The sequence below is a fragment of the Microtus pennsylvanicus genome, chromosome 4, assembly GCF_037038515.1.
Source record: "Microtus pennsylvanicus isolate mMicPen1 chromosome 4, mMicPen1.hap1, whole genome shotgun sequence".
Lineage (NCBI taxonomy): Eukaryota > Metazoa > Chordata > Mammalia > Rodentia > Cricetidae > Microtus > Microtus pennsylvanicus.
In genome coordinates this window covers 13,334,024-13,356,031 of record NC_134582.1, presented here as the reverse complement: position 1 = coordinate 13,356,031, position 22,008 = coordinate 13,334,024, and the positions used below count along the sequence as shown (strand labels likewise).

The following is a 22,008-nucleotide window of genomic DNA, read 5'->3' as shown; positions in this document are numbered from 1 at the left end:
CATTCCACGTATCTATTTCAACCACCAGAGACCACACAATTTCCACAATCCACCAACACTTCACTCGTTTTCCTCTTTAGAAGTTGGGATAGAGGAGGAAGAATTGACTTCATTTGTAAAAGTCAGAGCGTGCCATGGTCCTTAGAACCTCAGTGTCTAAGTGGCCACACTAGAATAAGCCATGACTGATGGTCATGTACCTGGTCCCACTGAGACCCCTCAGTTGACTTGTGTCTGTCTCTCAGTTTTGAGATTATACATGAGGGGGGAGATAGATAAAAATAAGAAATTCAATACTAGTCTGAATTCTTAAGGGAACAGAACATGTCTGTCTATAACATTAAAACTAGCAAATGTTTGGCTCTCTAATCTTTTTTAATTGAATTAGTGACTGTATCTTGTATATACCTAAACTGTAAACTCCTGAACATATGTCACAACAGACTGTATCTAATTTTCCAGTCAGAACATACAATCATGTAGTCAGTCCGCATTTATCAATATTACCATGAGCCTAATGGGAGGAGTCTGTAATGAGCTGGGCAACTCCTGCAGGGCACTGCAGTTTCCTTAGCTCTGTGTTCAGCATACTGTTTCTCAATGGAGGTGTCCAGTTCTGAACCTGCAGTAGCTGTTCCCAACAGCACAAAGTCAAGATCTCAGTGATTTAATCCCCTGGCGGATGAGGCATCAAAGAGGAGAGACCGAAGAATGGCACCCCCTTTATTGCCTAATGCCAATAGGACCCTAACCCAGCAAAGTGAAGATTCTTACAAATTCCTGTTAAAACCCAGTAAAAAATTTTAATTTCTATTATTATTTACACAATTGATCAAGTAAGTAAATCAAGATTAAAAGCCACTATTACACTTTGGACAGAAAAATATACGTACTGATTGCTGGAGCTATTCCACCTACGGACCCAGGACCGGGGATGTTTCCTGCCACAGCGGCTGCCTGGGCAGCAGCTGCAGCTTGAGCAGTCGCCGCCTGCTGCTGCATCTGCCGGTGACACTGCCGCAGATCGAAGACCTTTGTAAAACAGAAGTCTGAGTTTAATACATAAGTGCACCACCCAAGATTACATTCATCAAAAGCCAACATGTAACAGACTAACACTCAGAGTTCCATTTGCCTCCTATAAGAAATGAGTTAATTATGAAGTTTTTCAATTTCAGGACTTTTCCAAAGTACGCAGGTTTGACAGCACCCACATGACAGCTCACAGCCATGTGTCTTCAGTCCCAGGGATAGGATGCCCTCTAAGGGCTACAGACAATCACGTGGTACAAAGACATACATGAAGACAAAGCACCCGAACACATAAAATTATTTTTGAAAAGAAGTTTTAAATGTTTTTAGGCAGACGGTACAGCGTAGAAATCAGCAAGAGGTACACTGCACTGTCTACAAAAACCTGTGTACAGGGGCCAGTGTCCCTAGCTTTCTGTATCAAATCAACAAGTAGGAAACTGCCCATCCTTCCAGAGCGAAACTATTGACTTTTCTTTAGGCTAGAGAGGATAGCTTTGCCTTTCTGCCCAGCTGCATTGTCGCTATATAGGAAAACAGATATAGTTTAGTTGTTATATTTCGATTTACTTTAGTGCGTGTGTGTTTCTGTATGTGTCTGTCTGGGTGCATGCAATGTGTATGCAGATGCCCAAGACAGCTACAAGAGGGTGTCTGATTCCCTGGAGCTAGAGTTACATGTAGTTGGGAGACACCTCATGTGGGTGCTCAGAACCCAGCCTTGCCCTCTGGAAGATCAACAAGTACTCTTAACCACGGAGTCCTCTCTCCCGGCTTCTCACCCACATCTTTAAAAGTATACTTTAGAACCCAGAACATAGTAACAAAACTAAGGCTTTCTTCAAATCTTCCAGAGAAGGAAATTTTTTTATAAAAGGTAAACCAAACAAGTATAAGAACATAACTATTTTAGTTAAGTGATGGTTATATGGAAATTCATGGAAATGGTTTCTATTTTCATGTTCGAAAATGTTTACAAATTTCTAAAGAGCCAGTTTTGTCCACCAACGAGTTACACGTGCTAAGTTCTTAACCTCCTCAGAGTCTAACCATAAAATAGGAATATTAAGTCCACATACTTTCATAGGGTAACTATACAGCTTGCTGTTAACAGATGTTACTTTAACATGATTTAAGCCTTCCTGGTAGTCATCTTCCTTTCAAGAGGAATTAAGAAAGACCCGGTAAGTCATTTCTCATCAAAAAGAGAAGACAGACACAATGAAGAAGGGCCAATGATACTTTATCGCCCCCCCTTTTTTAAATTTGTATATCTTTTTTTTTATTGAAAGAAAAAAAAAAAGAAATTCCTGCCTCCTCCCAGCCTCCCATTTCCCTCCCCCTCCTCCCACTCTTTTTCCTCCTCCCCCCACTCCTCTCCCCCTCCCTCTCCAGTCCAAAGAGCAGTCAGGGTTCCCTGCCCTGTGGAAAGTCCAAGGTCCTCCCCCCTCCATCCAGGTCTAGGAAGGTGAACATCCATACTGGCTAGGCTCCCACAAAGCCAGAACATGAAGTAGGATCAAAACCCAGTGCCATTGTCTTTGGCTTCTCATCAGCCCTCATTGTCCGCCATGTTCAAAGAGTCCAGTTTTATCCCATGCGTTTTCAGAACTTCTGGAGGCATTACCATCCCTGACTTCAAACTCTATTACAGAGCTACAGTAATGAAAACAGTGTGGTACTGGCATAAAAACAGAGAAGTCGACCAATGGAATCATATAGAAGACCCGGATTTTAACCCACAAACCTATGAACACCTCATTTTTGATAAAGGAGCTAAAAGCATACAATGGAAGAAAGAAAGCATCTTCAACAAATGGTGCTGGCACAACTGGATGTCAACCTGTAGAAGAATGAAAATAGACCCATATCTATCACCGTGCACAAAACTCAAGTCCAAATGGATTAAAGACCTCAATATCAATCTGAACACACTGAACCTGATAGAAGAGAAAGTGGGAAGTACTCTACAACACATGGGCACAGGAGATCGCTTCCTATGTATAACCCCAGCAGCACAGACATTAAGGGAAACATTGAATAAATGGGACCTCCTGAAACTGAGAAGCTTCTGTAAAGCAAAGGACACTTTATCCCCTTTTTTATGTAAGGACTGGAATGTGATTTCAATAATCAAACACTTATGGGTAACAAATCACCTCATTACCTGAGAAAAACATCTACATTTTAAATTTTACTTCCCAAAATTCTCTTGGCATTTTAGTAAGCTGTGGGAGAGTCCACAGAAAGAGTACTAGGCTGTGAGAGAGGGCAGGAGAGGCAGAAACAAGGCTATATACTGGATCACTTTAGCTTCCGAATTGTGTAACTTGACTCCTATTTAAAACATAACTAATTCTTTAAATTTGGAATGCAGATAACCCAAGTACATGCTACCCTATCACTGAAAACAAGGGAAATCAAAGTGTACATAATTTTCTACTCAGTAATAATAGGTTTGGAACCAAGTCCATAAATTTTCTGACACTTACAATGTCTTAATCATGGTATTTAAACACTAACCATAAAGACATACAACAACAATACAATCTCTCCAAATAACAAACCATAATCCTATTTACTTATTCCTTAACTCGATACCCATTTTCTAAAAAATCAAGAAACAGAACATTTCTTAACTGGCACATCAGAAAACAAACCGAGAGCATCCTTCTCTTAGAGTAGGAAGACTGGCCAACTACAAAATCCTGAAAGACTCAAAGACGAACTTGACAAGTCCTAGGGATCAGAATTCCTCAATGCCTAGAACAGAAAAGCTACTTTCTGCAGCTCCCAACAGTTTTCTTAGACACTCAACTTTTCTACTGGGTTTGACCTTTAGAAGGTATTGTCTAGCACAGTGCAGCACATGGCAGAACCCTTTCCCATCTCAATAGCTCTGCACAAAGTGTCTTTTGTTTTGTTTTGTTTTTCAAGACAGGATTTCTCTGCGTAGTCCTTAGCTGTCCTGGGACTCGCTTTTATAGACCAGGCTGGCCTCAAATTCACAGAGATCCACCTGCCTCTGCCTCCCAAGTGCTGAGATTAAAGTCGTGCGCCACCACACCAAAATCTCTACCTTACTTTTTGAAACAGGGTCTCACTGAGCCTGGAGCTATCGACCTACCTGCCCTAACAATGTTAGGGTTACAGGCCCACACTGCCACACTTGGCTTCTACACAGGTAGTGGGGATCTGACCGGAGATCCTAAAGCCTGTGGAGAAAGTACTTTGCCAACTGGGCCATTTTCCTAATCCCTACCCTATAAACTAGTTTGGTTTTTTTTTTTAGTTTTTTTTTAAGGTTTTTTTTTTATTTATTTATTAAAGATTTCTGCCTTCTCCCCGCCACCGCCTCCCATTTCCCTCCCCCTATAAACTAGTTTTAATGAAGCACAAATTACCAATTGTTTTTATAAATCAAGACTTTGATGTTTTGCTAAAGTTATCTAGGTTTAATCCTCATACCTTATAGGAATTTCATAGTTTTATGTTTTATATTACCTATATACAATCACTTTTTAAAAAACCATCACTAATCAGGTATAATATACATAATCCTTTTGGGGGGGGTGTGTTTGAGGGAGGTTTCACTATATATTCCTGGCTAGCCTGGAAATCACTATATAGGCTGGCCTAGAATTCAGAGCCCTTCCTGTCTCTGCCTCCCAATGTTGCGGGAGGTCCTCCCACTCCTCCAGCCTATCGCCGCTGAGATACCAGCCCCTTGGGGCGTGGTCTCTCTCCCTTTAAAAAAGCGGCCACTTCCCTCTCCTCTCTCTCTTCACTTCCTGCTCCACCGGTGACTTGACTTCCTTCCTGGTTACGCAGAGGGCTGAAAGTGATCTGTAAGTTTTTTCCCCTTTAAATAAATATCACCCTATTAATCATAATCCCAAATTGGCATTGTTTGTGACTTACGCCTTCATTTGGCGCCCAACGTTTGGTTTTAGAACCTCTCCCGGCTCGCAGCCGCGAGTTCGGCTTGGCGGCCGGAAGTTAGGCTTGGCGGCCGCAAGTTCGGCTTGGCGGGCGCTTGTTCAGCTTGGCGGGAGCAGTTGCTTCCTCAGCCGCTGCCTGTGGATTTAAACTCCACAGGCCCGCGAAGTCTCTGCCCGCGTGATTTGCTCTTTTCTGAGTCGTTTTCAAATCTCCCTTGCAAGCACAGCTCTTAAGTGGCGCGAACCAGAGCACGTGGTTGCTGAAAGCTGCAACCCCTCAGGGTGACTCTGTCACGTGGAGGCATAAGCGGCTTCCAGGTTGCTCTTCCCTACCCCTGGATTCTGGTTTCTGGTTCCATCTCTGGAATTGATTTAATTACATTTACTTTGTTGAGAAACTTACATTTTCCAGTTTTTAACAAATACTAGGCGGACTCTGAAACAGGACCGTGTTTTCGTCGAGACTTGGCAACAGCGCCACCTGCTGGATAATAGGTAATATGGCAGTTCTCGTTTCCAACGCGAATTTTACTGTTCTGGTTACCAATACAATGGGTTATATCATGCAAGGTTTATATGACTATGGGGATAGCTTAATTTACTGGTTACTAGGTTTCAGTATTTTTTTGCATATTCTATCATTTAGGAAGATCATGGCACTCCTAAGAACCATACAATCTTTACTAGAAACTCATGCAGGTCAGGAGATTAAGGATTCAAAAGAGACAATAATAAAAAGACTTGAAATGATTGAAGAAATGATTGGAGCTGGTGAACAGAGTAATAAGGCACAAGGACAGAATACAATGCCAACACCAGCTATTAGAACTGGCTTACCAAAGGTTTTAGCAGCATACCCTATACTTAATTCTGACAAAGCGTCAACTTCTAAAGGCTCAAAGGGAGTCAGAGAAGCTAGATGGACGCCAATAGCAATGAATGATCTAAAAGAAATTAAGCAAGCTATTGTTAATTTTGGCTTGCACTCTGCATACGTAAAGGAAATGATAAGGACTTGGGCTTCTAATGCTAGAGCTACCCCCCATGATTTCCATCAGTTAGTGTCTGCAGTTTTAGATAATGGACCTTCCTTGATGTTTGGAATTTATTTCAGAGAAGAATCCAAACATATGGAACAGCAAGGAAGAGCAAAAGGTATTGAGGTTTCCCAAGATCAAATTCTTGGTGCAGGAGAATATGCTGATCCACAGGTCCAAGCTCTTTATGATGATGAAGTACTGTGTCTATGTCACCAAGCAGCTTTAAATGCTTGGAATAGGATACAAGATCCAGCAAAAAGGGTTGAATCATATACCAGAATTAGGCAGGGACAGAGAGAACCCTTTATTGACTTTTTGCAAAGATTAATTAAGGCTCTGGACATAGGGGTAACAGACCCAGAAGCTAGACGAATACTTCTTGAATCTCTAGCTTTTGAGAATGCAAACATAGAATGCAAAAAGATAATTGGGCCTTTAAAGTCTAGATCAGCACCTATGGATGAATGGATTCAGCATACGATGAATGTTGAGACGTTTAGCTATAACGATGAATCTTGGGTAGGAGAAGCGATTTCCACAGCAATGAGGAGACATCAAACTGCCAGGTGTTTTAATTGTGGTAAATTAGGACATCTGAAAAGGGATTGCAGGCACAGAATTTCTAGGAATATTATCTCCTCTGGGAATGACAAAGATAGGAGACCTAGGCCTTCAGGTATATGTAGGAGATGCGGTAAAGGCCGACATTGGTCCAATGAATGCAGGTCAACAACAGACAAACAAGGCAACCCGATACCGTCGGGAAACTCCTTGAGGGGCCTCTCGCAGGCCCCCAAGCCAACAGTGGCCCAGTCATTCCCAGTCACAGTGGAGAACGTGCCTCACCAAGAAAATTAAAAGCTCCAATTTCTGCTGTAAAAAGTAATACTGGTCTAAATGATGAAATCCATGTGGAGGATGAGTCAAAAAACCCAGTTGGACAGAGTAAACGTATATTTTGGCAGACTTCTATTAATGATCAAAGACCAAAGCTAAGAGTCTGTATAAATGGCACTTTTATTGAAGGCTTATTAGACACAGGTGCGGATGTAAGTATCATTACCCCAGAATCTTGGCATCCGAATTGGCCTCTTCAAGAGGTAGATGTTCAGTTCCTGGGAATTGGAACCCTATCTCGTGTAAAACAAAGCACAAGATGGGTTGAATGCATAGGGCCCGAAGGGCAAATAGGAAGACTAAGGCCATATATAGCCAATATTGCCATAAATTTATGGGGCCGTGACCTGCTACAGCAATGGAATACCCAGATTAACATTCCTGTAGTTCCAGGAACTCATAATTCTGGGAAGTATATGATGAGGTATTATGGAAAAAGGTCACTAGCCATTCAGGCTGTACAAGAACATACAGCAAATACCAAACCTTTAGAGGTACCAACAGCCCTACCTTTAAAATGGCTAACTGAGAAGCCAATATGGATCAAACAGTGGCCTCTAGCTGAAGATAAACTACAGGCATTGGAACAGCTGGTGCAGGAGCAACTAGATGCTCACCACATTGAAGAATCAACCAGCCCTTGGAATTCTCCTGTGTTTGTTGTAAAAAAGAAATCTGGTAAATGGAGAATGGTGACAGATCTAAGAGCTGTCAACAAAGTAATTCAACCTATGGGCTCACTACAATCTGGAATTCCTTTGCCTTCTCTGTTACCAAAAGGATGGCCTCTTATAGTTATTGATTTGAAAGATTGTTTTTTCACTATACCGTTACAAGAAAAGGATAGAGAAAAATTTGCCTTTACAGTGCCTACTTATAATAATTCTCAGCCCAATAGGAGATATCAATGGACTGTCCTCCCACAGGGTATGCTCAATAGTCCTACACTGTGCCAATATTTTGTAAGTAAGCCATTGGAAATAATTCGTAAACAATTCCCCAAGTCCATTATTTATCATTACATGGATGACATCTTGTTATCTGATTCAAATAAAGATACTTTAGAAAGGATGTTTGAAGAAGTAAAGAAAGTCTTGCCTAGGTGGGGATTACAAATTGCCCCTGAAAAGATTCAAAGAGGAAACTCTATTAATTACCTAGGTTACAGAATAGGGTTAGAGAAAATTAAAACGCAAAAGGCACAAATTAGGAGAGACCGCTTAAAGACTCTTAATGACTTCCAAAGATTGTTAGGAGACATTTCCAGTCTACGACCAGCTGTTGGGATAACACCTGATCTAATAGTTCATTTAAACAAAACCTTAGATGGTGATAAAGATTTGAATAGTCCAAGAGAACTGACAGCTGAAGCAGAAAAGGAACTGACAATGATTGAGGAAAAATTACAGGAGGCACATGTGGATAGGGTGAACCCAAATCTTAGCTGCATCCTAGTCATATTGCCTTCCAGAATTTCTCCTACAGGGATTCTAATGCAGAGGGAAGATATTATTTTAGAGTGGATATTTATACCTAATAAACCAAGTAAAAAATTAAAAACTTATGTGGAAAAAGTCTCTGAATTAATTATAAAAGGTAAGCTGAGACTTCGTCAACTAGCAGGTATAGACCCAGCAGAAATTATAGTGCCTTTTACTACTGAAGAAATAAAAAAGTTATGGGAAGACAATGAACCGTGGCAAAGAGCTTGTGCTAATTTTTTGGGAGAAATTAATAGCAACTATCCCAAAAGTGGTAGACTTAACCTCATAAAAAGAACTTCTTGGATTCTTCCTAGAATTGTACGTGATGCTCCAATAACTGGAGCCCGTACGTTCTATACTGATGCAAATAAATCAGGGAAAGCAGGTTACAAGTCAGATGAATTGAGTAAGGTGGAACAAAGCCCTTATAATTCTGTCCAGAAGGCAGAATTATATGCCATTCTTATGGTGCTAAGGGATTTTAAAGAACCTCTTAATATAGTTACAGATTCACAATATGCAGAAAGAGTTATCTTGCATATTGAAACCGCTGAATTTATACCAGATGACACAGAGTTGACTTCATTGTTTATCCAGGTACAAGACATAATCAGGAACAGGCTTTGTCCGATGTACATAACACACATCCGTTCCCATACAGGTCTGCCTGGTCCTCTAGCCCAAGGCAATGCTGAGATTGATCAATTATTGATTGGAAGTGTGTTGCAGGCCTCAGAATTTCATAAGAAGCATCATGTCAATAGTAAAGGCCTAAAGAAAGAATTTTCCATTACTTGGCAACAAGCTAAGGACATTATAAAGAGATGTCCTACTTGTTCTTTCTATAATCAAACACCGTTGCCTGCAGGGAGTAATCCAAAGGGCACTAAGAGAAATGAAATCTGGCAGATGGATGTGTTCCACTTTATGGAATTTGGTAAATTAAAATATGTACACCACACCATAGACACGTATTCAGGTTTTCAATGGGCTACTGCCCTGAGCTCAGAAAAGGCTGATTCAGTAATCACACATTTATTGGAAGTTATGGCCATCATGGGTATACCTGCACAAATAAAGACAGACAATGGTCCAGCATATGTATCTAAGAAAATGAAACGCTTTTTTGATTATTATAATATAAAACACATTACAGGTATACCAAATAATCCTACAGGTCAGGCAGTTATAGAAAGATCAAATCGTACTATAAAGGATATGCTGAACAAACAGAAAGGGACCGAAAATACCCCCAGAAATAGATTACATAATGCTTTATTAACCTTGAATTTTCTTAACGCTAATGAGAAAGGAACGACAGCAGCAGAAAGACATTGGATAATGGAAAAGTCTGCTGAACTAAATCAACCGATTTATTTCAAAGATGTGCTGACCTCTCAGTGGAAGCCAGGAGATGTGCTACGTTGGGGAAGGGGTTTTGCTCTTGTTTCCACAGGAGAAGAAAAATTGTGGATACCATCAAAATTAATAAAGTTTCGATTTGAAGAGGAGAAACCTCTTGGAAAGGAGAAATGACAACTTATCCACAATGATGATATTCATACAGGTGGTAAGAAAAACATATAGAATGGGGGCAGGGTTCTGTTCTTATCTCCACAGGAAAACACTCATCTTTGAGAAATTCAAGGGACCCTGGATGTTTGGATACTGACAGATGGAAAAATACCTGCCCGATAGGAAATATCAAGAAAACTGAATGGGTTGTGTAAGTAATATTAAACCATATTTCTAAATTTATAAAGCTGGTTTTGAAGTTGGACTCTGGCTCAGTCCCTCTCCAATTCCAAGCCTGTTAGTAAGAGAAAAACCCAGAGTTTCTGGAGTTTCTGTCTCATGTCAAGAGCCATGATGTGGGACAGAAAGAAATATGAGTTTAGAAAACATCTTTGCTTTTCTTCATATCTATCATACTTTTCATTGAATATATCTATCATGTCTTTCATTGAATATATATATATATGTCTATATGATTAATGCTTAAGTTTTTCATAATGAACAATGAGTTTTTCCTGAAGTGACATTTGAAGTTTCCAGGAAGAAGATGGGGCCCCATAACAACAACTCCACCTGGTTGATATGACGTCAGATACTGATAGCGCTACAACAAGACCTGCTTTGGGTACCAGCTGCACAAGACAGTTCCAACTTGGTTAGCTGAAATGGTGCACATCTTGTACAACATTCTGGCCAGACCTCCACAAAATACTCAGAGACTATTTGCAATTTTAAAAGACATTGATCTTGAAATTTAACCATCATTTTACTTTCACAGGATCCCCCAGAAAGAACGTCGCCCCTATGACAGCTGGAAGTAATTTTAGAGGACGACGTCCCCTCTCCCAGTAAAGTTTGCCCTTGGGTTTAGGGACATCATTTAGGGGTTGATTATAATTAGTATACGATTGAGGGTTGGGGGAGGAATTTTATAAGCTGTGATGAAAGACCATGACCAAAGCAACTTGGGAAGAAAAGGTTTATTTCACTCACGGTTCCATATAACAGTTCATTATCAAAAACAATGAGGGCAAGAACACAAGCAGGAAAGGAACCTGGAGGCAGGAGCTGATTTAGAGACCATGAAGGGTGCTGCTTACTGGCTTGCTCCTCCCGGCTTGCTCAGCCTACTTTCTTTGAGAATCCAGGACTGCCAGCCAACGGATGGTATCACCCCAGTGGGCTGACTCTACCCCACATCAATCACTAATTAAGAAAAGACCCTACAGGCTTGCTCTACAGTCTGATCTTATGAAGGCCTTTTCTCAACTGAGGTTCCCTTAATTAAAAGGATGACTCTAGCTTGTATCACATTGACATAGAAATGACCAGCACACAGATCTTTCAAAAGTAGAAGTTACTTTAAAATCTGGTGGTTCTTGGATGGTAAGACCTACCCTGGAGACAATGCATGCCTTGGTCACAGGACAGTGAAATCAAGCTAGAATTGGGCCAGGAGCTCTGTGTTAGAAGATGCCTGGCGGGCAACTGGAGGAGAACTGTCATCAACACTGTTACTCTGAGTACAATACTGCTGACACAAGACTGACCACACAGGCAAGACGTGCCTATTGCTGTAACAATGGCAAGCTGGTTACGGAAGTAACCAACCTCTTTCTCACTATGTTTGAGACAAGCTCCACAGGGGAATTCATGGCTGGTTCTATAAATCTGAACAAGATCCAACAGCTGGGGAAGGCCAGAGGCCCTAGCGGGGAAACTACTGCTGTTTTCTAAATGGACATAATATGCCCATCAAATTGCCTTCTAAATACCTACATTTACACCTACACATTAAATGCTGCCGTCAGCTTCATTCAGAAAAGCTTTTAGCAGTAATCAGTGGCAACCACAGAGACCCATAACTGATCAAAGTGCTGAGAATTAAGTGAGTACTAGATGCTATTCATAACTGGACATCTATATTACCTTCTCCAGTCATCAGGGAACAATGTGAGAAAAAGGAGGAAGTGATGAGGAAGGCTACCTTTTGAGCACTGACATGGCTGATAAACCCACAAGAGCTGCAATCACCTGCACAAGATAGCCCCTGTCATTGAGGAGGGAGAAAAGGGGCTCATGGGGCCTCAGTTTTACAAAGTTAATGCTTGTTGAGATATTTTTTCAATGATATAGCCACTGTTAAGGAACATATGCTTCTGTAAACTAATCCTAAACTATGTCACATCTAAAAAGATGAAAACAGATCACCTATATGTATGAAAATGTCACAGTTAAATACATTATTACATATAATTAACATATTCTAAAAAATATGGGTCTTCTTTCTAGAATATTCTAAAATGGTTTGGTGATGACTATATAATTCTGTGAATACACTAAAAATTACTGAACTGAATACTTAAAATGGATGATTTGTATGACATATGAATTACATTTATCTCAATAAAGCTGTTGAAAACCAGAATTCCCAGGACTAAAACACAAAATATAACAGACCCTACACTTCTGGAGGTAAAAGGAAGATGACTGGAGAGACAGCTCCACGGCTAAGAGCACATACTGCTCTCACAGAACACCTCATGGCACATCCCAATCCCCTGTACTCCAGTTCCAGGGTATCTGATGCCCTCCCTCTTCTGACCTTTGCAGACACCAGGAACACATACACGCAGACATTCATACACACATACAAAATGAAATAAAGAATAAAAAAGTCCCCTCCTTAAAAGTAAAAGAACAAGACCATATTAAAAAAAAAAACTTGCTTCATTTAAATTTTAAAAGTAAGGTGTAGTGGAGCAAGCCTGTATCCCAGAGTCCACAATGTAGAAGCAGGATGGTGAGGAGTTCAAGGCCATGTATTGTTACATAGCAAATTCAAGGCCAACATGGGATACAGAACCCAAAAACACTAACATTTGTTTACCTTGTTTTAATTCAAAGGGAAGTGTCTCTCTATGTGTGTTTCTCAGTGTGCAGGCACTTCTTCAGGGGCTCACATTATCTACATAGGGTTCACTCTAGAAACAACATCCCTGGGGACAATCTACCTAGGCAACAGCACTGCTGCCAAATGAATTAGCAAATAAGAAAATATCAGTAGTTCAATTTAAGATTTATTTATACCCATCTAATAATATTATTCTGAGGAGCATAAAATAGTTGCTAAAAAGAAAGAATTTTTGCCAGGTGTGGTGGCACACATCTTTAATCTCAACACTCAGGAGGCAGAGGCAGAGGCAGGTGGATCTCTGTAGTTTGAGGCCAGCCTCGCCTACGTAGTGAGTTCTGGTATAGCCTGTCTCAATGATGATGATGATGATGATGATAGTAATAACATAGACAGCTAAGAGGACAAAGTAGGATGTTGTTTTAGTGCCTAATATTCTGTCCCACAAGTTGCTATCTACAGCTCATTGAAAAAAAAGAGAGAGGGAGGAAGGGAGGAAAAAAAGGAGGGAGAAGGAAGAAAGGAGAGAGGGAGAGAGAGAGAACCTCACAGCAGGCAGCTGAAACTGAAGACAAAACTGTCAGCCAAGATTGTAAGAGGGTAAAAGACAGAATCTGGCTATTTGCAGTGTGAAAAGGGACAACAGTCAAAACTCTCACGGACACAACTAGGCATCTGCCAATGAACCATACAAATAGTTTGACAATCAGTTCAGATATGCCCTTAAATGCAAATACTGCCCAAAGCAGAGGTATCAAAGAAATGAAGTCAATGGAATTTAATCCTGTGAATACCCAGAGATAAAAACTCAATTTCCCCAAAAGAAAAAGTCTCCCTACCTCCTAATTATAAAATCTGGTTTTAAAATGTGGATTCCAGTGACAGGCAAAATTGCCCTATAGGGAAAAGTAATGACAGGAAAAGTGGTTATTAAACTATAACTGGCCCCATAAGCTCATAGGGAGCTGGAATATTAGGAGGTGTGGCTTTGTCAGAGGAAGTGCGTCACTGTAGAGTGGGCTTTAAGGTCTCCTATGATCAAGTGACACTTTCCTGTTGCCTAAAAATCAATATGCAGAACTCTCAGTTCCTTCTCCATCACCATGTCTGCCTGAATGCCACAAACCATGATGATAAGGGACTGAACCTATGAAAACTGTAAGCCACCCAATTAATTAATAAGAGTTGCCATGGTCATGGTGTCTCTTCACCATGCAATAGAAATCCAAACTAAGACCATAGATAGATAGATAGATAGATAGATAGATAGATAGATAGATAGATAGATAGATAGATAGATAGATACATACATACATACATACATACATACATACATACATACATACATACATAGATTTAAAAAGTAATTCTTTCAAAACAAATTTGTCAACCAAACGAAATGAAGCATAAATCATATAAATCCAATGCCACTAACAGATCAGATAAAGCCCTGTGCGATCTAGCATACCATTTACACTGGATGTAGTGTCTTATGTTTGTAATCCTGGGACTCAGGGAAGGGCAGGGCAGAGGGAAGATGATTAGCAGTTCAAAACCAACCTTGGCTACTTAACAAGTATGAGGCCAGCCTGGGCTACATGAGACCAGTTAACAGGTATAAGTCCAGCCTGGGCTGCATGAGACCAGTTAACAGGTATAAGTCCAGCCTGGGCTGCATGAGACCAGTTAACAGGTATAAGTCCAGCCTGGGCTGCATGAGACCCTGCCTCAAAACAAAAACAAAGAGCAACATAAATGAACTATGAAAATTCCTTGTAGTAAAGGTTATAAATACAAATAAATTTCTAATGGAGTTTTCTATGAGCAAACTACATAATGATGCAACTGTTGTGAAATTATCCATGTCAAAATTTAATAAAGTAAGGAGAGATCTCCAGAAAATGTGCTTTATACTCAAAACACACACAAATTTTGTTATAGTGGTGCTTTTGTTTGAGATAGGATATCATAATGCAGCCAAGGCTTATTCAAAATTCACAATATATACAGCCCAGAATGGCTTTGAGCTCATAATCCTCCTGTATCCTTCCATTGAATGTTCCCATGACAAGACTGTCTCACCACCTCTGACCAAAATAGGTTTCCATTCCTCGCACCTCCATTTCCAGGCTTCAACAAAGAGGGTTTTAAGTCTAAAATATTCAAATATACATGTAACTGACCTTTATATATGCACTTGGGTAGATCTTATGAACAGCGTCACCAGGTGCTCGTCCAGCTTCTCTGTCCAGGTAGTAACTCTGCACAAAGACTGCATGGTCACTAAGGCACCTGACCCAAACATCACCTTCACCTTTACATTCCAACTGCACACCTTTGCCTATGTGTAACCTTAGGGAGGAAAGACACAATTACATTTCATCTTAGGTACAGGAAGTTTTAGTTTAGGTACATAGCAAGAATAAAAAATATAATACAATACACAAAATATTGCCACTGTAGGCATCTTTGGTATTTCCTTTTTGTATATAACAAATATATATTAATCTCTATATAAACAGATACAGTACTTACTATATCAGAAGCATTTAACACAAATTTCATTTAACCCTCACAACTCAGTAAGGTAAATTATTTACTTTTTAAAAAGATGTATGTGGGGAGCTGGAGAGATGGCTCAGCAGTTAAGAGCATTGCCTGCTCTTCCAGAGGTCCTGGTTCAATTCCCAGCAACTACATGGTGGCTCACAACCATCTGTGATGAGATCTGGTGCCCCATCATCATCAAATCCCTTGGAGCTAATTAAAAGCAGTTGTGGGTGCTTGGAACTGAACTCCAGTCCTCTGGAAGAATAACAAACACTTTTAATGGCTGAGCCATCACTCCAGCCTCATAAAATTTCTATTTTTATAAGGAAACTGAGGCTTATGTGCTCCACTGCCCAAATCAACAGCCACAACACACAGCTATTTAAAATACACTTAAAATCCAGCTATCAGTCACATGAACCATATTTTAAGTTTTCAAAAGCCACATGTGACTAATGGCTACTGAATGGGATAGTACAGACAGAAATAATAAAAATATAAAAAACCTTGCTGCTATTTATAACTTTAAATTTAGTAAACACCTACAATTAAAGTGGAATGCTTACAAGTTCTGAATATTTAGAATGACCTTTATTCCATTATTTTTAAGACCCATACATAGAAAGATAATAATCTTGAAGAAAAGATAATGCACTATTTAATTATTTTTACTCTTTAAACATACCTTGCTCTCTCAATAGCTTCTGTCCTGTGGACATTGGAGAGCTGACCCAAGCAAAAGCGGTCTCCTCCAGAAGGATCCACATATCCATCCACAGTTACAATAGGGCAGCTTGAAGGGACCTTAAATGTCTCTCCTACCTGAACATCCATTTCAAAGTAAGCAATGGAACACCAATACTCAGGAGCTATAGAAAATAAATGAAAAAGAACACTCATCCATGCTGCCAAGATATTAGAGGGGGAGAAGGTACTTTCATCCACAAAAATAAACCTAGACAAAGATGAAGGAAAGAGGAGTTAGAGAAGCACATGAAAAAATTGGATTAAAATAATGTAATACACTTGAAAAATAGTGATTTCATATTTTATTTGTAGCTAGTACTTACACCTTGATACTCCAAGGACCAAATCAACTAAAATAAAAGAACACAAGAAATCAGATCTAGCTGGGCGGTAATGACACACACCTTTAATCCCAGCACTCGGGAGGCAGAACTCTGTGAGTTCAAGACAAGTTTGGTCTACAGACTGAAAGAAGGAGAGAGAGAGAGAGAGAGAGAGAGAGAGAGAGAGAGAGAGAGAGAGAGAGAGAGAGAGAGACCGACCGCGCATGCACGAGAAAGAGGAGAGAGGAGGCAAGGGAGGGAGGGAAGCAAACAAGCATATTCTAAAACAAACTTTTCTATCATGATAGTTCATTTGATTGCACATTTGTTCTGTTGTCTGAACTTCGTTTTTGACAAGTACACTAATCCTAAAACATAGTCTATAGTATGTTTTTACAGACCCCTAATTAGGAGAAAGCACCTAAATCAGTCGACATACTCCTGCTCATACATAAGAACTTTGCAGAGCTGTTTTATACAGATTCGTAATTGTGTCTCAAAAATCAAAGGTCATTTGCCCAATGTACACATATCCCATTTTTAGAAGTCATTTTAGTGAACTAGTACGATATATTCATTTAAAACAATTATTTTAAATGACGAGCAGGGGTGGGGCTAGGAGAAGAAACAATACTTGGTTTGGACTGCAAATACAGAGAATTATTTCTGATTTTGTTTGCATTATTAAAGAAAGTTTGTATACATGTAATCTGCTTGGCTTTCCTTTCACAATTTATTTAATAGATATATGCGAGCATCTAGGGAATTTTCTTGGCACTGTATGCAAAGCAGCAAACAAAACCATTCAGAGGTTCCTCAAGTGGGCAAATGAGCAAACAAATGAACATGGAGCCCAGGTCATGACAACACTGCAAAGGTAATCAGAATAAGGGGAGAAGGAAGAGAGGGAGTGGAGGATGGGGTGGAGGAGGAACGCTATGGAAAAGAAGGTGACTGGAAGGAACACGTCAGTTTACAAATTTGAAGGACATTCTGTCTGAAAACTCAAGACCTGAATGAAAGTCCTATACTGGCCCCAGAGGAAGAACTTCTGAGAGATTAGGGAGTAAGAGTTTTGTCTGCAGACTTATCTACATTACAATGTGTTATGAATTATGTATAATCTGAATCAAAACTTTCTGCACTCTGAAACAATACTTAGAATGACAAAAACCAGCCCAGACTTCAAGTTCCATCAGAAAAATGAAGTATTAACACTTAAAACTTAAAAAAAAAATGATGTAAATAAAAGTACTCATAAATGAAATTCTCAAAAGAAAATTTTAATTGAGTCAGGAGTGGTGGACACACACCTTTAATCCCAGCACTCAGGAGGTGAAGGCAAGTGAATCTATGAGTTCAAGGCCAGCCTGATCTACATAGTGAGTTCCAGGACAGCTGGAGCTATATAGAGAAACTCTGTCTCAAAAAACCAAACGAAAAAAGAAAATTTTAATTAAAACCAAAGAAAATGAAAAAGAAAAACAACACTTTACAGGACTATGATGGCTAATACTAACTGTACACAGGATCTACAATCACCCAAGAGACAAAGCTCTGGGACTGTCTATGACAGTCTGAATCGGGCTAACCATGTATAATAGGAAGACCCAAGGCCACTTTGGGCTGAACCAATAAGAAAGCAGAGCACAGGTACTGTGGTTCCCGACTGCAGATGCAATGCAACCCACTCCTAACCCCTCTGACACACAATAACATCGCAAATGTGACAAACTGTACCTCCTTCCCTTCTCATGTCACACATATTCTCTCATAGCAACACAGGGTCACTGCCGTGATACATTTGACGGTGTGGTTCTTAAGCCTCTGGAACTAACAGGACTGCAGAAGCTTGAAACTCTGACCTAGAAAAGCACTAGAACACTGTAAATAGAGCTTAAGGGGTCATTCTGGTATGAGTTTGGGCAAGCAGAATGCCAAGAGAAATGCAGACAGTGGAGGCCAGGTACTCTTTCCAAAACTGGGTAGAGGCCATTCCATATTATAGCTTGTCTAGACACTACCTGGATTATGCCTGTGTTCTGCAAAGTTTAGCGAGACCAAGCTTAAAAGTAATGGGCTAATGTGCTGGGTGGACGAAGTCTCCAAACAGAATATGTAATCTGCATCATATTTACTGCTCACAGCTCTCATCCAGGTGTACAGGAAACACAAAAAGCAGAGTAGGAAAATATGAAAACATGCAATTGCAACAACAATGTGAGCTTGAACCTACAGACAAGTGGCAGCAGCAGTTAACAGATTAGTCACCCAATTCTCTGCAGTGGTAAGCTATATTCTCACCTGTGAGTCAGAATAAACCCCTTCTCCCTTAAGTTGCTTTAAAAAAAAAAAGGTATTTTGCTATAGCAATAAGAGAAGTAGCTAATATATAAAGTTACCTAATTGCTGGGCAAAAACCTGTCAAGCTAAAGAGCACTTTCCAACGAGGAGTTATTCAGGCACACAAAGGCATGCCCATGACGCCAACATTCAGGGAGCTAACATAGGAAGAATGTGAATGAGGCCAGCATGGACTACACAGTGGACTATAGTCTAGGCCAACCTAGACTATACAGAGACACTGTGTCTTAAAAAAACAGAAAAGAATAGATAACTCAAAAATGTTGAAAAACTTTGAAACATCAATCCAATAAATTCACTGCAAATATAATTCTTTAAATATGTTTGTTTATAAAATTATACCTAAATGATTGCTTAAACACCAGTTTTGAAATATTTGTGGATTTTCTTTTGATTTTTTGAGACAGAGTTTCTCAGAGATCTGTCTGCCTTGTCTTCTTAGAACTGGAATTGAAGGTATGTGCCACCACCGTCTGCCTGTGAAGTTATTTTCTATAGTAAAAATCTTTTTAAAAAAATTTATTTATTTGCATTTTGTGAGTATATCTGTCTGCATGTATGTATGTTTATCACATGTGTAGAGCACAAAGAAGCCAGAACAGTATGACAGACCCCCCCAGCACTGCAGTTACAGATGGCTGAGAGCTGCTACATGGGTGCTGGGAGTCAAAGCAGATCTCAACTGCTGAACCATCTCTCCAGCCCCCATAAGTAAAACTCTTTAATGAAGATACCATATATCATGAACAGTAATAATCAGCAAACAAGCAACAGTTACTGACTGAAGCTAAAACTGAGCAATTTTTAAATTACCCAATTTTCTGACAGGAATAAAAACTAGTAGCCTTTACAAGATCTTTGAGTAGGGAATGAAAACTTTGTTACAAATGAATATAATGCTGGGGGTGATATTTCCAAGTACAATGTATTTCCCAGTTTCTATGGAAGGCTAAAGCTTCATTATAGGCAAGTCAACTCAAAAAAGAAAAAAAAGGGTTCCTTTCAGCTTCCATGTTCAAGAAAAAATGTACTTTTATTATTACCAATTGAAATATCCGCAATGCACTAAACCTTTCATTACTTCCCTACCAGTAAGTCCCCACCTGCTTAATAACCCAGACATCACACTGCAACTCTTGAGTTTGAGGCTACTCTGGTCTAAATAGTAACTTTCTGGACAGCGGGAGCTAGAGGGAGAAGAATATTTAACTGATTTCTTTTCTATCTGTTCAATTAGGAAAGCAGACGTGTAAGCTGGTTACTGTAATTCAGTATGGCCAGCACTAGGTATGGGGCACAGACATGCTTAAACTACATTTAGGAAGGCAGAGTGAGGTGCATGACTCTAGCATGGTCTCAATTGTTTCTTGCCTCTTGATAAGTTACATCTTTGTTTACCTTTCTCTTGGAGTTTCTATTGCTATGAAAACACACAACCAAAAACAACTTGGGGAAAAAAGGATGTATTTCATCTTACAAGTGTCAAGTCATAATCCATCACTGAGGGAAGTTAAGGCAGAACTTAAGTTGAGAACTGAAGCAGAGCTCACAGAGAAACACTGCCAACTGGCTTGCTCCTCTTAGAGCACCCACGACCACCAACCCAGGGGTGGCACTGCCCACAGTGAGCTGGGCCCTCCCATATCAATCATCAAGCAAGATCTGAGTTCTAACCACTAAAAGTAAAAGTGCAGAATTAACCTTTTCCTCCTACAACCAACTGGACAAAAACCAAAACCAAACTAAAACAAAATAAAATAAAAAAACCCAAAACCAATAAACAAAAACCCTTTTAGGATGCATTCACCATTAAGACACATCTGTATTCTATTGAAAGACAGGAATCAATGTCAATACAGGCTGCTACAGATGCATCCTCATGTAATCAATACTATTCTCTAAACACTAGGGGCAATTCAGTCTCATCATCCATTCTACTGTGAGAAGAAGGAAGCAAATTTATCAAGAGGTCAAAGGCAATCGCAGAACCTAAATCAAGTCTAGATGGTAGCTGACTTCCATATCTATTCTCACTATACATTCCATTCAATAATAAGTTCATCTGTCCATCCGTCCTTTCTTCCTTTCTTCTTTTTCCCCCCAAGACAGGATTTCTCTGTGTAGCCCTGGCTGTCCTAGAGCTCACTTAGTGGACCAGGCTGACCTTTTCAAACTCAGAATCCAGCGGCCTCTGCCTCCCCAGTACTGGGATGAAAGGTGTGAAGCACCACCACCTCACCTAGTTTTTCTTCAGAATCAGACCATCCTTATTCCTGCAGACCAGCTCTACTAAGCCACACAAACACTAAAGGGATTTAAACAAGTACTGACTCTCAAGAATGCTGCCTCAGAGTCAGCAGAAGTTCTCATTCTTGCAATTCCAAACATAAATTAAGATCTTGATACAATGTGTCCAAATATGAAATGTATTACAGCAAAATGCTCATTAAGAATTACATATACATTAATGATCACCTTAAGACTGGCGCTGTACTATGGTGTCAATAAAGTCATTCTCTCTCTTGATCTAGGAATTACATTACTTTCTAATTATAAAGTATGAGAAAAGCTGTATGCACACAGATCGTCTACCCAATTACTTTTAGGCACGTAGGAAAAAAAATCTGCAATCAACATAAGTAACAAGAACCCACTTACACAATTCTATGACCTATCCTTTAACTATAGTTAAGGGTGATTGTAGCTATTTTTTTAAGACTTTACCGAAAACAAACAGTTGTCCTATGTCCAAAAAGGGTGGTTCCAGAAGAGCCATCAGACACCAAAATCTGTAGACGCTCAGTCTCTTATGTAAAATGATGCCATATTTGCAAATAATATACAAAAAATATGTAAATCAAGAGAATAAATACTACATGGTCTTATATAAAGGACTTGAGAATTCCTAGATCTGAATATAACTATAAGTACAGCTGAAGTGAAGAAAATCAGTTATTAAGTCAGAATTAGAGAAAGCTCCTGCTCCTATTGTTTGTGTTACAGAGGTGCTTTAGCATCTCAAGTTTTCAGGGGGTTTCTGTTTTCCTGCATCTATAATTTAACACAGTATTTTCTAAATTTCGGTTAGGATCTGCATCTTTCTTTTTTTGTTGTTGGTTTGTTTTCCAAGACATGGTTTCTCTGTGTAGCTTTGGAACCTGTCCTGGCACTCACTCTGTAGACCAGGTTGGCCTCAAACAC

At 39.7% G+C, this 22,008-nt stretch overlaps 1 protein-coding gene across 2 annotated transcripts in view; it reads right to left on the bottom strand.

Moving 5' to 3' along the window:
• Smad4 (SMAD family member 4) overlaps positions 1–22,008 on the bottom strand; it is a 44,890-nt gene that overhangs the window by 5,971 nt on the left and 16,911 nt on the right. The window contains exons 8-10 of one of the 2 annotated variants that reach the window (XM_075968332.1): positions 16,059–16,242; positions 15,007–15,175; positions 894–1,032 (exon numbers count right to left, since the gene is read on the bottom strand). In XM_075968332.1, coding sequence (XP_075824447.1) covers positions 894–1,032; positions 15,007–15,175; positions 16,059–16,242 — 492 coding nt within the window. The remainder of the gene's footprint in view (positions 1–893; positions 1,033–15,006; positions 15,176–16,058; positions 16,243–22,008) is intronic. The other variant, XM_075968334.1, reaches the window with a different exon arrangement.